Below are 17,843 nucleotides of genomic sequence, written 5' to 3' on the forward strand. Positions count from 1 at the left end.
CAGGACTACTACTTCCCAGGAAGCCCTAGCCTGGGGAGGTGCCTTCCCCATCTGCCCGCCGCCTGCATCCAGTCCCCTGCAGCAGGTCCCTTTGTGACGACCAACTGCTCCGTGCCCTTAACCTATGTCAATAAAAACTTGAAAGTCACAGAACGCGCTCCGATGCCTGTCTTCAGCCACAGAAGCCAGCTTTCCCGAACTATGTTGCTTCCGTTTCATTTTGTACGGGGGTCTCATCGGGATCGTAATCCTGTGGACCCCCTCCCTGGCCTCTTCCCAGCCCCAGGCCTGGGTCTGCGGGTCTGTCTGCCCGCCGCCCCCCCCGCACCGCGCGAGCGGCCCCCGCGGGCTGCAGTTCTCCCGGCCGCCAGCAGGGGGTGGGGCTCCCGGTCCCCGGAGGAAGTTCCCCGCCCCGGGCCGCCCGGCCCTCGCCCCGCCCCGCCCGCGCGGGTTCCGGGTCCTGTGACCGTCAGGCGCGGCGGGGGCGGCCCGGCTCGCGGCAGCCGGCGGGAGCGGAGCGGGCGCGGATGGCGGGCGGGGGTGCCGGGGACCCCGAGCGGCGGGCCGCCGCCTCCGCCAACGCCGCCGCCGCGGCGCCCGAGACCCGCGAGCACCTGTTCAAGGTGCTGGTCATCGGCGAGCTGGGCGTGGGCAAGACCAGCATCATCAAGCGCTACGTGCACCAGCTCTTCTCGCAGCACTACCGCGCCACCATCGGCGTGGACTTCGCGCTCAAGGTGCTCAACTGGGACAGCCGCACGCTGGTGCGCCTGCAGCTGTGGGACATCGCGGGTAAGGAGGGCCCGCGGCGCGCGTGTGCGTGCGCGCGTGCATGCCTGGGTGCCCTTGTGTGTGTGCGTCCTTGCAGCCGTGGGTCCTTACGTCGCGGGTAAGGAGGGCACATGTGCGTGTGCCTGTGTGTGTCTGTGTGTGTGTGTGTGTGTGTGTGTGTGTTCCCGCAGCTTTGGGACATTGCTGGATAAGGAGGAGCTGGGACACACACGTGTGTGTGTGTGTGTGTGTGTGTGTGTGTGTGTGTGTGTGCGCGCGCGCGTCCCTGCAGCTGTGGGACATTGCGGGGTAAGGAAGAGTCGGGACACAGGACACACACACACGTGTGTGTGTGCGTGTGTGTGTGTGTGCGCGTGCATACCTGCAGCTGTGGGAATTTGGGGTAACTAGGGGCCCCAGGGGAAGGGCGGCCGCTGGGTTTCCGCAGCTGTCTGAACTTCTGTTTGCTTTGCTTTTACTTTGTCCTCAACTTGAACTCGCCTGCATGGGCATGCTTGCCTGTGTGCGTGTGTGAATGCTTGCGCGCGCGCGCGTGTGTGTGTGTGTGTACACGAGACCAGCCACTTAGGGAGATGGTGTGTGTCCCCCTCCCTCCGCCCCCGGGACTCCTGTGAGTTCAGTTCACTGCATCAGGCAGCCCAAGTTGAACGTTAAAGTAGGGCACGGTAAACACATGCATGACTGAGTAACCCTACCAGATGCTTCTTTCTGCTAAGTGTGGATTTTCCTTTTTGGAAAAGTGAGCTCTGGGCCTGAGCTCACTCTCCAGCGGTGGAAAGTCCATGGAGGGAAGTGGAAAATCCATGGTGGGCAGTGGAAAATCCGTGGAGGACGTTGCCGGAAGTTTCCCCCTGGATACTGGACAAACCTGATCATTGCAATACTCCTGGGAGGGCAGGGGAGAGCGCGGGTCTCCTCATTCTTTTTCAGTATTGCTAAAAAAGTATGACTGATTTAAACAAAGTTACATCCTAGCTATACATGGAGATGAGAAACGAGGTTAATTTATTCTTTTTGGTTTTGTTTTGTTTTGAGGAGACACATTGGGCAGAGATCAGGGTTTACTCCTGGCTCTGCACTGAGGGATCAGGGATCACCCCTGTTCCCCATTCTTCAAATGCCGCGTTCCTGGGTCAGATCACCCGAGTGAAAATTTTCTAGGTGTTCCTCTCAAATGAACAGTAAGCTTTAAATTCCTACACACACACACACACACACACACACACACACACACACACACACACACACACACACACACTCTTTGGATGCCTGGCGGGCAGGAGAACATGTCTCTTTGCTGGAAGTTAGAGGTGTCAGTTCTGGCAGGCGTGTGATCATGTTAACGCGAAGATGTTAGCTCTGGAAAGTTTCCATATGGAAGCGGTTCTTCGAGTGTCCCTGATTGGTGTCAGAGAACTCAGCCTGCAAAGGAGCACGTGAGTGGCAGCAGGTCAGAGCCTGCCCCGGTAGCAGAGTGTGTGCCTGAGGTTGGGGGGGCCCACGGGCTCCTCAGCTTGTGACCGTGTGGAAGAAAGCGCTGAATAAAGATTACCTCCACACTCATTAACGAACAAGTTCTTCTCACGTAGAAGAACCCAGTACAGCACTTTTCCACCTCGAGAGAAAGCGGGGTGATCTACCTTGGGCAGCGTTTACTCTTTTGTTTTCAGAAGACCAAAAGTTCGTTTGAAAAGTCATCCTGTGAAGCCAGAGGGTTCTTTCAAAACACTTCCTGTTGTTTCACAGTGCCCTGGACAGCAGTAGTGCTGCTTCTAGATAAAGTCGGGGAGTCTCCTCGGAGTCATTCCCAGGAGCTTCCCAGTCGCTGAGCATTTCCATGCAGGTGACTCTTAAACTCCATCTTGGCAGGTTCACCATATTCTTGATGGAAAGTTGATGTGGCGTTTATCTAATAGGATTGGATCCAACTGCCTTTAAAAAAATAGGACCGGGGCTAGAGCGATAGCACAGCGGGTAGGGCGTTTGCCTTGCAAGCATCCGACCAGGGTTCAAATCCCAGCATCCCATATGACCCCTGTGCATTGCTGGGTGTGACCCAAAGACCAAAAAAAAAAAAAAAAAGAAAAGAAAAGAAAAATAGGATCAACTTGATATTCCATGTCATAGTGTAATTCCTCCCCGCCTCCAGCCTCGAGGAAAAGTGCTTCTTCTCACCACTTCTCCTTCAATCCTTCCAGATCAGACCTCCAAGGGGGCAGACTCTGTCACATACCTGTCTGCATGAAATTTCCTTGCACTTTTGTCTAAATCTAAAGTTTCCGTTTTGCTGAGGAAAGCAGACTTGGAAGATGGCCAGAGAGGGGCCAGAAAATAGGACAGAATGTAGGGTGCATCCCCAGGCCTCCATGGTCCCCTGAGCATCACGGGGTACAGCATCACAGGGCACAAATCACGCCATCGGACCCAAGCAGCTGTCATATCCTTGAGCCCTTGAGCTGAACTGCAGGCCCAACGGGGGAGAATCCCGAGTCTATGAGCACTTACTTGGGAGGTCCAAATAAAGCAGCAGAGAGATCTCTGGGGCTGCAGAGGCTATATAGTGAGCAGAGCATCTGCCTGGCACACGGCCCAACAGAATTTCATTCCCTGAACCCCATAGGGTCCCTGCATCCTGCCAGGAATAACTCCTGAAAGGAAGCTCTGGATATTTATATCATCCAGCAAATAGATGTATCAGTGAAGTGAACAAGGTTAGAGATCCATTTAGGTTTTCAGCCATGAGTAGGATAAAAGACTTTGCCTTTTTTGGGGGTGGGGCATACCTGGTGATGCTCAGGGGTTAGTCCTGGCTCTCCACTCAGGAATTACTCCTGGTGGTATTCTGGGCACCCTTTGGGATACCAGGGATAGAACCCATGTCGGCCGCACGCAAGGCAAATGCCCTTCCCACTTATACTATTGCTCCAGTAAAAGGCTTTTTGAAGTGGCACTGATATATCTGGAAATTGAGAGGCAGAGGAACTTTTTTAAATTTTTGGTTTTTGGGTCACACCCAGCAGTGCACAGGGGTTACTCCTGGCTCTGCACTCAGGGATTACTCCTGGCAGTGCTGGGGGACCATGTGGGATGCTGGGAATCGAACCCGGGTCGGCCTCATGCAAGGCAAATGCCCTACCCTCTGTGCTATCACTCCAGCCCCCAGAGGAACTTTTTTAAAGCTATGCTTTATAAACCAACATGACATCATAAACTTCGTTTGGTTTGACTTTTGCATCTACCAGTGAATCTTAGCTTTGATACCCTCTGAATTAAGGCCTAATGATGGAATGAAGGTGGAGGCTACTTGAAAAATTCCCCTCATGGCTAAACATTTTTGCCTTGTGCCGTAACAAAGTATTTAATTCTCAGAGGATAGAAATATTCCTAGATTGCACAATAGTATGTGGATCTGGCCTCTGGCTGTGACTCACTCTGGTGTTACTGGTTAGTTTTGTTTTTGTTGCTCCAGAGATGGGGAAGGTGGTAACTGACCCCCGTGTTTGTGCCTGAAAACTCTGAGAGACAAGAATTTTCTAGATATTTTCTGTTAACGTTGCCTAGCAGTTTAAGCTAAACTTAGACTTTACTTAAAAACCATACGATTTCCTAGGCACCCTTTCTGACGGTGTGAAATGAGCAGAACGTTAACGTACAGTTGCAATTTATTTCAACTGCTCTCTTAATTTATACCCAATCTGAGACTGCTTCTCAAAACATGACTGACATCTCCCAAAATATTGAAATCTTTTGTAAGGTTTTCCAAAGGGAATTTAATAAACGCCTAGTAAATGAAAATGCAGTTGGAAACATCTCTGATTTTCTAAATGCATAATAGAGATGAAGTAGTGCTGCACATATGTTTATTGTATGCTTCTTGGAGATTTTACAGTTTGTCAGGAAAGATGAATGACTGGCTTAGGCTTAAATTTTTTTTGGGGGGTGGCAAAAAATGGTTGCTCAAGATCACTTCAGCTTTTGCTCAGGGGTCACTCCTGGCGGCTCTAGGGAACAATATGTGGTTCTAGGGATTGGACCCAGTTACCACATGCAAGGCAAGCACCTACCTGCTGTACTCTCTCACTGACTCCTGTTTTACGTTTAAGCTTATTCACTTAGAGCTTGTCCAGAAAATATAGTTTAGTCTTTATGTAATCTTTGTCTTTGTTACAGTCATATTTTCCTTCCACCCTCTGACGAGTTTTAGACAGGGCCTGAGGATTAAGTTGATGTAAGATAGACTCCCAAGAAAAGCTATGCCTGTATGGTTTATAGGTTTTACATGACATAGAAGCCCTCTGATATAAAACAAGGAAACGAGGACCCGAAGAAAACTTGGCTTGTCAGATTTTATCACTGAGTTGAACTTGAGGGGTAGTTCTGAAAAATAATAAACCACTGAGATATAAAGGGAGGCTGTGGGGAGATCAGGGTGATTTTATCAAGGTCAGTAGGTATGGAATTCTCCCGTCACAGCCGTCTGTGAGTGAGGATAATTCTTCCTGGCACAGGCGTGAGCTGTAGCTCCTGATTTCAGAGAGAAACAGGGAGATTAGGGCGCCCTTTCTTACAGCTGCTATATTTCTTTTTTGTCTTTTAGCGTGTTTTAAATTTTATTTTGTTGCGTCTGGGGGAGTCTCCTCACGGGGGCTCAGGGTCCCCCACGGCACTTCCTGCTACTTGTCCCAGGCGAGTGGTTTGGTGCTAGGGCTGAGGATGTGGTTCCACTGTGGGGGCTCGCAGTGCCTGAGATTATTCTCCAGCCCCCCCACAGCAAGGCTAGGGGGAGGAACCTAGGGTACCAGTGATGGAATGAGAATGGGCTATCTGCACGTCACACACCCTAACCCCTGCCCTATCCTGCAAGCTCCTAAGTGCCTTTAGATTAATCCTCGGCCCTCACTGTTCAGGATTAAATTTTCTTGTGAAAATCAGATAAAATTTTCTCTCCAAAAATCAAGCACTCATTTGGACCGAAGGGCAAATTTTAAATGCATGGCTAGAAAACTGCATTACGGACACTACATTTGTGTATGCTTTTTAATTTGGGGGTACCCATCCTCATTAGAACAGTGGTTTTTAATGTTCTTGACTCATTTTGCAACTTGCTAGTTACCAGACCAAACGATTTCCTCTGATCTGGAACATTACCCCAAGTACTTTCTATGGTTAGGACTAGAGTGATAGCATAGTGGTAGGGCATTTGCCTTGCACGTGGCCAACCTGGGTTCGATTCCTCGGTTCCTTTCGGAGAGCCTGGCAAACTACCGAGGGTATCCTGCCCGCACAGCAGAACCTGGCAAAGTACCAGTGGCGTATTCGATATGCCAAAAATAGTAACAACAAGTCTCACAATGGAGATGTTACTGGTGCCCGCTCTAGCAAATCGATGAACAACAGGACAACAGTGCTACAGTGCTACTTACTTTCTATGGTTGTCTTGTTTTGGACTACACCTGGCAATGCTTAGGGGTTACTCCTGGCTCTGCACTCACGAATTACACCTGGTGGTATTCCAGAAACCATATGGAATGCTGGGGATCGAACCTGGGTCTGAGGCATGCAAGGCAAAATGTCCTAACTGCTGTACTATCACTCCGACCCCCTTTTCATTTTGTTGTATTTGAGGGGCTTGCTCCTGGCTCTGTGCTAAGTGATCCCCCCTGAGCACATGGCACACGGGGGTCCATAAGCTGTGCTTGGAAGCATCAAACCCAGGATGGCCATGTGCAAGGCAAGCAAGCACCTTACCTCCTGTACTCTCTCTCTCTCCCCCAAAAGCTTTCTTGACTTTCAAAGTATCACACAGGGATTTTTATTTATTTATTTTATTTGCTTTTTGGATCACATCTGGCAATGCACAGGGGTCATTCCTGGCTCTTCACTCAGGAATTACTACTGGCGGTGCTCAGGGGACCATACGGGATGCTGGGATTCGAACCCAGGTCAGCCGCGTGCAAAGCAAATGCCCTAACCGCTGTGCTATCGCTCCAGCCCCCCACACAGGGATTATTAATAGTCACGCTTGTTATAAATATGAAAAAACAATGCATTGAGCTACTGGCCTGTGTTCTTTGCAGTCTCTGCTTCTTGATAGTTGTTGTGAGATCACAATTGGCTGTGTTTGTGGGTGGGAATGATGCGGTGTCAAGAATTGAACCCCAAGCCTCCCACATACAGAGCACATGCTCTACCACCACGTGAGCTGTCTCCTCTGCCTATGTTATCTCCGTGTCAGACACTGAATGCTACAGTGACTTCCCTGGGTTCGTGACCACCTAAAAATTGAAGGGATTTTAAAACTCTTTATTCCATCCAAGTTCTGTCTGTGAGAGCCAACACCAGCTTTATTCAGACTCTTACTGTCCTGCCTCATTCTAAGCAAATCCTATTATTTCATTTTATAGCTGTAAATATTTCCCAACAAATGAGTTCAAGGAAGACCATTTGTTCTTGCCTGGCTGTCCCACCCGTGCACAGCTGACTGGCAGAATAATCAGCTTAACTGCATACTTGTGCTAACCGCACCTAGAAATCCCCCTTCCTAATGATACGCCTCTTGCCTTGTCTTTTTTGGAGTGTGGGCTGTCTGATTGCCTCCATCAGAAATCCTAAACCTTGGCTTTGCTTCCAAACGTTTGCCGAGTAATTCAACCATTTGAATTGAATCCTAGACTTTTATCGCTCCCACGGCCCAAATACCCAGAGCTGTAGAAAAGCTACTCCAGGGAATTTTAGGTCACTTGGGACACTGTTCAGTGACCATTTTGGTTCTGAGATAGGGAAGCACGTTCTGATAGTAGAGAAGGTTTTTACTTCATTGCTATCAAGGCAATCATGAATTTTCATCTATCTTTTCAAATGCTCTGGTTATCCTAATATCCAAGTGTGTACTTATATTTTATACCCTTTACTCATTTTTTATGCTATCAATCCAGAATTTCCATTTATTATACTTACTTGAGAAGCATGCCACTCCAGGTTAGTTTGGTTGTTTTTTTTTTTCATTTTCTCCTTCATTCTTCCCCAGTCATTTAAATAATTGTTTAGATGATTGTTTCATTTATTTTTTTAAATCCTTGACAGATTATTTTATTTTTTTTATTTATTCTTTTATTGAATCACCATGTGGAAAGTTACAAAACTTTCAGGTTTAAGTCCCAGTTATACAATGCTCGAACACCCGATTGTTTCATTTAAATTGAAACATGTGGACTTACTTGAAGATCATAGAGCTGTTTAGTAGATAGTTGCTTAGCACATCCTGGAAAAGCACAGCAATGAATGTGGATATTTGCCTGCTCCACACGTGATGTCAGTGATGAAGCCAGTGAGCTTATATCCTTCAGTGTTAATTTTGAGGATGGGGGTGGAATTTTCAGCTACAATGTGGCAGTGCTCAGCACCTGATCCTGTCTCTGTGCTCAGGAGTGCCCCTAGTGGTGCACTAGGAACTGGATGCAGCGTTGAGGATAGAACCGGGGTAGGCTGCATGAGAGACAATCGACTTTCCTCTTGTATATCTCCAGCCCCATTCTGTGCTACTATGAAATGCATTTTAAGAGAAATTATATCCATCATGGAGTTGTTACCCTGACCTTCCAGTTTTTCATTAAGCTTCTGCTATGGAAATTCCAGTGACTCTTGCTCTTTGTTAAAATGTACCAGATATTCTTTTTTTTGGGGGGGGGGGCGGGGGGTTTGGGTCACACCCGGCGATGCACAGGGGTTACTCCTGGCTCTTCACTCAGGAATTACCCCTGGCGGTGCTCAGGGGACCATATGGGATGCTGGGATTAGAACCCAGGTTGGCCGCGTGCAAGGCAAACACCCTACCCGCTGTGCTATTGCTCCAGCCCCTGTACCAGATATTCTTATCCCGATCTGGACGGAACTCTCTCCAGCGGTGATGGCCATTGAAAAGATAGTATTGGGGCTGGAGCGATAGTATAGCAAGGTAGGGTGTCTGCCTTGCACACAGCCGCTGACCCGGCCAACATCTCATATGGTCCCCCAAGTACCGCCAGGAATAATTCCTGAGTGCAGAGCCAGAAGTAACAGCTGAAAATTGCTGGGTGTGGTCCAAAAAGCAAAAAAATGAAAAGAAAAAAGAAAAAGAAGAGATAGTATTGTTCACTGTTCCAGCATGAGGATTCAGTGCCCTGGGGGAGCGCTGGGGTTAGTAAGGGCTAGAATCACATGAGGCTTACACCCAAGGATGGTAGATACAAGGGCCAGGGGATTGCCCCATAGCTGGAAGACTGCTTCATGAGCGGAGGGGAGAAGGCAGATGGAATAGAGAAGGATCACTAAGAAAATGATGGCTGGAGGAACCAGTTGGGATGGGAGATGCGTGCCAAAAGTAGATAATGGACCAAACATGATGACCTCAGTGTCTGTGTTGCAAGCCATAATGCCCAAAAGTAGAGAGAAAGTATGGGGAATATTGTCTGCTATGGAGGCAGGAGGAGGGTGGGAAAGGGGGGGTATACCCGGGATATTGGTGGTGGGGAATGTGCACTGGTGGAGGGATGGGTGTTTGATCATTGTGAGATTGTAACCCAAACATGAAAGTTTGTAACTATCTCACGGTGATTCAATAAAATTTTAAAAATTAAAAAAAAAAAAAAAGTAAGGGCTAGAGCCCTAACTAGGTTTTTTTTTTTTTTTTGGCGCGAAGAAATAGGGCAAATTAGGTCAAATGAGCAAGCTAAGAATTGGACAGGTTGAAAGTCTGTAGTAGGTTCTGAGCAATAATGTGAGCCCTCTAGCCATAGTCTACCGCCTAGCCCTGAAGCATTTTAGATCAGGAAGGTTCTGGACTGCAGGAACTTGATAAGTGGAAAAGAATATGGACTTGAAATTTGTGTCTTTTGTGTATCAGAGTTGTGCTACCAGCAAGTTCTTTGCTATCTCAAGGGGCCGGGTAATCTAAGAGGGCCGTTCTTGCTCTGGTCTGCAAGGCCTCTAGCTGTCAGAATCTCTGAAGACATGTGGAATTTTTTCATTAACATATTTCATTCCTCGATACTTATTAAAATAGATGGAAAGAACATGTTCTTCCTAAGTTTGGAGGGCGTCGATTTGTAGCTCAGTAATAGCATATTCTTAAAATAGTTAGGATTTCACACTTAATCAACACCTAAGTAATAGAGAGTGGGTTTAGTTGGCAAGCTCTGGTGAGATGCTAGTTACAGAGATCTTCTCTTGGATGGTGAAACAAGTGTGAACATCTACACGTGTGGATACTGCTGAAAGGTGAGAGAAAAGATTTAGGAAAGGGTGCTTTAGACATCAGTTGTCTTTTCAGAAGAACTTGAGTGCTTTCTGCAGTCCAAAAAGTCATGGAGATGTCATCTCTTCACTCTTCTTTTGAGACAGAGCTGAGCAATAAATGGATACCGGGTTTGGTTTGGTTTTCAAGGATCTCTGTTTTATAATCTCCTCTACATTCTTTTCACTTCTTCCTGATAGTTTCCTAAAGTGTCTTCTGCAGCGATACTTTTTGAAGCTTCTTGAAATTAAGTTAAACGTATTGAAGTGTCTTCAATGTGATTGTTATGGAGCCGCCATCAGAATTACCTGGGGTTCTTTGGATGAAGACTGTTTACCATCTGATAGTTGGTATATTTCACTTCATCTGGTTAACATCCTGGAGAGTATGGGTTAGCCAGGAAGAAGTTCATTATCCCTCTGAGATAGTTTGGACGTGGATGTTTGAAAGCTGGTGAGCAGCCCCAGGAAAGCTTTAAACTGCTGTTCCATCACTTTGCTGTCCTTAGGCATTTGTTTTTGCTGTCCAACCAAGTGGGCAATCCTATTTTCAAAGGCTTCTGAGAAATCTAGGGGTTTTGTATTATTTGAGATGGGCATATTGCTTCCCCCTATAGAGTATTTCTAAGGTACGGGAGGACAGGGGGCTGGCAATCCTCTCTACTTGCCAAATCAGAATTCCTAAGAAATCGCACCTAGAAGTTAGTCCCTTACCAGGCACGGAGGAGGTTCTGAGTTATAGCCATGTTGAGATTGTTCTGCCCTCAGCTTTGCTGGACCTGGCAATTGGCCCGGAGTCACTGTCTCCTGCTCTCCACTGAGACCAGTCTGCTGATTTCCGGGCCTCCTCCCATTCATCTCCCGTCTTCAGTTTCTTTCTCAGTTTCCTGTTACCTTCTTCTCTGTTTAACAAGAGCCTCCTTTGAAGGTGTCTAAGGGCAAGAGAATTTATAAGGTAGAGACAGTCTGTTTCTCACTCTTGTCAAACTAATTGGTTAAGAAAGAACAAAGCAACATATTAAACTTTTAAATTATATCTTTGGATGCAGTAAAGCTTTATATACATTATGCATATTTATAATTACGTTTATTTCCAAAATTTAAGTAGGTATATAAGCAGATCTGTCCCTCACTCCCTTTAGTGTTTTTTGTTTCATTTTGTTTTATTTTTAGGTGAAAATAGATGTCAAATGTAGATGAAATTCCATTATTGGAAACATTGTTGATGTAAACTCTCTCATAATAATAAACATTAAAAGTATTCCAGTGTCCTTTATTTGGCTTACCTTCTCAATTAAACTTAATAATTTGGAGAATTTTGGATGATTCCAAGTTTGCAGATGAGTAAACTGCAACTCTAGAAGGATAAGAGGTTTTTCCAAGACCTACAGACCTATAACTTGAAAAATCAGGGCATGGATCCAGCTAGTTCCCTTCCCAAACACTTAACTTTCATGTGACATGATTCTGTCTCCTCATCTGAGCTATGATGAAAGGAAACCAGATAATTCACTGCGATTATAGGAAGTCATGTGCACCCTTTAATTCCTTAGTGGTCAGAATGAAACTATGAATCTCCTACTTTAATAGCGTGTATTTCAAACCCAATGCTAATTCGATGGATTCCCTTTTAAGCTTATTTTATCTGAGAATAATAGAATCACTTCTTTGAAGGAAAATTGTGCAAGTCAGATGAAAAGTGGGAAAACTAGCAGTGTTCTATTTTTAGTTACATTGATGTCTATGTAAGTGTTATGGTAGACCTTTAATGTAAAAAATTTTTACTTCTAGTAGTGCTTATAATTTTAGCATGTTAAAGTATAGTTCTGAGAGTAATTTAATATCTTGATAAAGTAGTAGTATCATGACTCAACTTGATGCCCTTGGAAATTTCTAGCTAAGATGGCTAGAAATTGTAGTGTGAGATGTGTGTGTTTGTGTGTGTATGTCAAGATATAAATTATATTATATGCATGACATTTATAAATGAGTAAATGACATCATATTACTATAATGATTATAGAAAGAATCTAATGAATACTTAATTATCCTGACAGAATCAGTGACCTCACTTAAACTGTATTTTGACTGAGTCATAAAGAGCCATCAGCCACCACCCATATCAGCCAATTAAATTTCATGTATTTTAGAATTAGTGGCTTTTAAATTCATTTTTGCCACTCAAGAATATTTGTGCAGCACTGAAAGATTACTACAGAAATTATTTATTTATTTTCAGTCAGGGCTGACGGCCCCCTCCACCCTCTAGGCTGCTCTGCCCCCCACACCAGCCATGTGGAACCTCCACATTCACTCTGAGGGGCACGCCCAGCCCCGCCCAACGGCGAGGACATGTGCTACAAAGAAATTTTTAGTGTTTCAATAATTTTTTAAAAAGAGGTTAATAACTCAATAAAGTCGTCTATCCTACAATCTTTTTGACGAATATGCTACTCCCCCCAGTTCGTAGACATATCCTTTTGATGCTGGATTGTTTCCCTTTGATCCCCTCTGCTGTCTGGATTCATGACTTTAGAATCTCCAGAAAAACAGTAAAGTGTGAAAGGTTGCAACCATGGAAGCTTCGACCTGAGAATGTGAGAACTGGAAGGGCTTTGGGTGATTCCTAAAGATCTCTACAGACAATTGACTTTTGCCGGCTTGCCTGGAGTGAAACTGCCTGTTGGCCCTTGATTTTGGGATTTTCTCTTTCTTGCTGTGCTTTCATCAGGTTCCCTTTTGTTCCTAGGCCAGCCTTTTGCAGCCCCGCAGATATGACCCCCTAATTAGTTAATAATCCACAGGGCTGTGTCTTAGCATACTGCTGCCTTCTCCCCCACCCTCACACTCCCACTACTGCATTACATTTATCCAATACTAGGTCTGCTAACAGCTGGCATTATTGCGGTGCCTACAATGGAGTGGGCATTTTACACTTCTTTTTTTTTTTTTGGAAGCTGCTGTATAATTTATAATCTGATGGTTGACAGTAGAAGTCAAGGGTGTTCACTTGCAAGGGTGTTCAGAAAGTCTGGCATAATTCCACTTGGCATATGTGAGTCAGAAGGCACGGGTTCTAGTCCCCGCTTCTTCCATCACTGTCATCTCGGCCAAGTGTGTGTGTGAGTTTCCTCTGCCAGATGAAGATAAAGGTCCTTCATAGGCCAAGCAGTGGTAAGATTTCAGATAGCAAGAGGAAACTTTGCAGAGCCCTCTAGAATATGTCAGGCAGTGAGTCAATCCTTCCCACCAGAGTGTCCAACGGCCCCGGTTAAGTTCAAAGTAACAAAGTAGTGTTACTGAAGCACTCTGTAATTCGAACAATTGTTTTGTTTTGTTTTTCTTTTAGTTTTTCGGGGCTCATATCCGCCAATGCTCAAGGGTTACTCCTGGCTCTACACTCAGGAATTAGTCCTGGCGGGTGCTGGGTGCTTGGGATTGAACCCTGATCAGCTGCAAGGCAAACACCCTCCCCTCTGTGCAATTGTTCCGGCCCTCAAACAGTGTGTAATATCACAACTGCCTTGCTGTCTTTTTTTTTTTTTTCTTTTTGGGTCACACCTGGCGATGCACAGGGCTTACTCCTGCCTCTGCACTCAGGAATTACTCCTGGCAGTGCTCAGGAGACCATATGGGATGCTGGGGATCGAACCTGGGTCGGCCGCATGCAAGGCAAACGCCCTACCCGCTGTGCTATTGCTCCAGCTCTGCCTTGCTGTCTTTTGTTAGATTCCTTTGCATATGTCTGCCTCCTTGGAAGAACTCCATTTTGTGGACTGAGTTTGAAGCAGCTATATAGGCCGGCGAGGTGATGGGAAGATGAGTTGAGTACAGGAGCCCTTTTCTCATGCCCAGTCCTAATCTGCTCAACTAGCATTTACCCACATTACTACAAATCTTCTTCCTGCAAACTTCATTTTGTTCTATTCTTGTCCTTTCTTCCTTCCGCTCCCCAGCTTTCCTTTTCCTTTCAGCGTCTCTGATCCCTTAGAGCAACGCGAATGCAAGGAGAAAGTGTAGCTTTAAGAGCTGATGTTTGTGTAGAATGGGGTGTCTAGACCCACAGGACATAAAGACGGTTAATCATCTGCCCAGACCACGTGTTGGACCACTTCTGCTTTATGAGTCTTGTTTCTGCGTCCCTGTCCTTAATTCCACCGACTTCTGTTTGCAGTAAGATGGGAGATGCGTGTTTATAGCATTATGAAGGGTTAGAGATCAATGTCAATTCTTTCTGCATCTGTTGTATGGACATCTCTGAACTCTGCATTTTAATCTCCTGTGATTAATTCCTAGGGCAGGAGCGGTTTGGCAACATGACCCGGGTATACTACAAAGAAGCTGACGGTGCCTTTGTCGTCTTCGATATATCAAGAGGTTCCACCTTTGAGGCCGTTTTAAAATGGAAAAGTGATCTGGATAGCAAAGTCCATCTTCCAAACGGCAGTCCAATTCCTGCTGTCCTTCTCGCCAACAAGTGTGACCAGAGGAGGGACAGTGGTCAGAGTCCTCCCCAGATGGACCAGTTCTGCAAAGAACATGGCTTCTCTGGGTGGTTTGAAACCTCTGCAAAGGTGAGGTTTGTGTCTGCTCTGCTGTAAACGTGCAAACTAGGGCTGTAACTACAAAGTAGTTAGATTCATGTGAGTGGTTTGGAGACGGAGATGCCTAGAGAAAAAAAAAACAGTGCAGCATAATAGGAATATGCTATTTTCTTTCAGTGAGCAGCAGGAATGCTTTCAAAGTTGGCTAATGGGGAGGTGAATGGAAGGGCAGATTTTTACATTCCAATTAAAATGGGCTATTATGTAGACTCTAGAACAAAGGTTTTCTGTGAGTTTGAGTCTCACGGCGAGGCAGGACTGGAGCTTGTGGGGCTTGAATGAGGTATCTCATCAAGCACAAGGACACATGATTTTATCGAAGACTCAACAACAAAACAGTCAGTGCCATGGCCATGGTAAAGGCAGAAGTCATGGCAGGGACTCAAACACAGGAACTCAAAGACATTGAAAGAGGTTAGGCAGCTTCATGAGCAGAGGGGACAAGGCAGATGGAATAGAGAAGGGATCACTAAGAAAATGATGGCTGGAGGAAACAGTTGAAATGGGAGATGCATGCCGAAAGTAGATAATGGACCAAACATGATGACCTCTCAGTGTCTGTGTTGCAAGCCATGATGCCCCAAAGTAGAGAGAGTATAGGGAATATTGTCTGCCATGGAGGCAGGGGGAGGGTGGGAAAGGGGGGGTATACGGGGGATAGTGGTGGTCAGGAGTGTGCACTGGTGGAGGGATGGGTGTTTGATCATTGTGATTGCAACCCAAACATGAAAGCTTGTAACTGTCTCACAGTGATTCAATACAATTTTTAAAAAAAGAAAGAAAAGGTCAGGCGATGTTTTCATGTGATGCTTGAAAGTTTTAGACCACCTGTGTATCAAAAAAAAAAAAAGAACAAAGTCTGAAATATGCTTCATCTCGAGTAAGACTTTTATCCATGATGGGAAACTAGATAAAATTTGTTTTGAAGACAAACAAAAAACACATAAGTCAGCTGGTGAATAGCTTACACATAGAGATGAAAATCACGAGCATTAAATTTGGAGGTTTGAGATGTTTGTGTTTGTGTGTTAAAACTTTCACATTGGAGGGTCAGATAACAGCCTTACCTAAGAATGATGGTGTTGAGGAAGTTGTGATGATAGAATTAAGTCTGTAAATTGAGTGTGATCTTAACCTCCTTCCAACTTTCAGTATTCCAGACAGTGGAAGCCGGTAGGTCCTAAAAGCCCTTCTGATGAATTTTCCAAGTTCCCTTCCTTGGTGCTAACCTCATCTCTTCTCTGCAGGATAACATCAACATAGATGAAGCAGCTCGGTTCCTAGTGGAGAACATTCTCGAAAGCCAGCAGAGCTTTTCGAGTGAAGAAAAGGATGCGGATAAGATCAAACTGAGTCAGGAGAATATCACGGCAGAGAGCAAATCCCAGTGTTGCTGACCACTCTTGTCTGTCTCCCGTGGAATGCAGCCTTGCTCCGTTCAGAGAAGATCCCTATTCTAAGAGTAGCCGACAGTGGCAGACTCCCTGCATTGTGCATTTCCTGGGGCTGTACTTCCAAGTGACAGCAATGCCATCCCTGGGATTCCACACTGAAGTGGACCATAGGTGGAGTGGTCTGGCTATGCCTTAGTGCGTGTGCCTTAACCTGTCATCATTGCCATTGTGTTCAGGATAATGTTTACATCCCTTTAACTATCCTTTTATATTTCCCTTAATGGCATCTCCTCGGGATGCAGTAAGACTGCAGAATTGTAATTTTTAGGATATGCGCTGGGGTGGTAATGAAACTTTATCTACAGTCTGACAGTAGATTTATGAGTCTATTTCTATATCCGTAGGTCCCTACTCTGTTGTCAGTGAGGCTTTTTAGACCATCAGCCAAAGGAAGAGTTAGAGCTACTGATATTTTCTCTCCAGACCTTTGGGGTTTTTTTTGTAGAGATTTTTATCTTTAAGTATTATAATTTGTCTACCCCTAGTTAGTGTGGCCTGTGGTTATTACTCCACTTAAATGCCAACCCTTTCTAATATCTCAAAAATCACTCACATCAGGCTGGTAGCCGGCTCTGGTTCTTACCAGTTGAAACAATACAAATGAAAATTTGTTCTCTCTCTCCAGTCTTTTTTCTCCTTTCTTCTTTCCCCGTGTTTGTGTTTCTTTCTGGGACATCTGACGGATATTTCCAACGTAGTTCTCTCCAAGTAGGACTAGTGTTTTCAACTCTACGATATAATAGTTATAGTCAAAGAATTTGTTTCAAATTATAAACAATTATACCATCACTCTTGTGTTGTTCTTGTGTGTGTGAAAGAAACTAGGTCAAGTGTGCTTTTTATGCAGAATTTTGAATTTAAAGTGTAATACATGAGAAACAAAATGCCAGATTCATGATATTAGTACTAATTAGCATGTAACCCAATTAAGAAAATGAATAAGAATTTTCAATGAAACTTTGGTTCTGGATTAATGTTCTAGAAATGTAATGTGGGACATGTTTTCTATCTTCAAAAACTGTGTCTGTTCACCCATGCCTTCTATTTTTCAGGAACTTACTGATATTGTGTGAAAGAACCACTTATTTCTTCCAAAGAAAATTTAAAGGCCTTTGTGACATAATCCAGAGTTAGTGCAAAATGACTTATTAAATAGATTTGTCTTATGTATTACTGTGAACTTGATAAAAAAACATTCATGGATTTATTGAAAATAGGAAAATTTCAGCATAGAATTGCGTTTGCTGTAACAGGAATGTTTGAGGAGTAAAAATTAGGAGTTGTCTTGGGTCAGAAACTATGGTCACTCTTTCCGTTAAGCCGCTGAAACTTGTCCAGGAATCATAAATGTGTTTCTGTATTTTATATTGAAATAAACTTTTTGACGCCTTTGGACATGTATTTTTTTTATGAAATCACATTTTTTGAGGTTCAAGAATAGAAATAAGATCCTAATTTAAATAGCATATCTTTAGTAAGTTAAAAATATTAAGTATTTTTTCCCGAAACACTGTGTCATACTCTAATAAACTTTCTTGTCTAGGTATAGAGCAGAACTTTTGACCTTTTTGTAACTCTAAAAGTCCAATCATGTAAATTGTATAAAATGCTGGTGCTAAGCCAAAATTTCAAAATATAAAGCTTATTTAGGGAGTCGCTGAAGGAAAGGGAATTTTTCTTGAAAATGTCTTTTTTATATATTGGCTTTATTTTTTTAAACAAA

General features: G+C 44.7%; 1 protein-coding gene across 1 annotated transcript; it reads left to right on the forward strand.

The window, feature by feature from the left end:
- The first annotated feature begins 491 nt into the window (after positions 1-491).
- On the forward strand, positions 492-17,513 carry RAB32 (RAB32, member RAS oncogene family). The gene is made up of 3 exons (XM_055135677.1): positions 492-792; positions 14,359-14,636; positions 15,914-17,513. The coding sequence occupies exons 1-3, from the start codon at positions 528-530 to the stop codon at positions 16,061-16,063; spliced, it is 693 nt and encodes a 230-aa protein (XP_054991652.1). The 5' UTR covers positions 492-527; the 3' UTR covers positions 16,064-17,513.
- The last annotated feature ends 330 nt before the right edge of the window (positions 17,514-17,843 follow it).

This window comes from Sorex araneus, chromosome 4 (genome assembly GCF_027595985.1).
Source record: "Sorex araneus isolate mSorAra2 chromosome 4, mSorAra2.pri, whole genome shotgun sequence".
Lineage (NCBI taxonomy): Eukaryota > Metazoa > Chordata > Mammalia > Eulipotyphla > Soricidae > Sorex > Sorex araneus.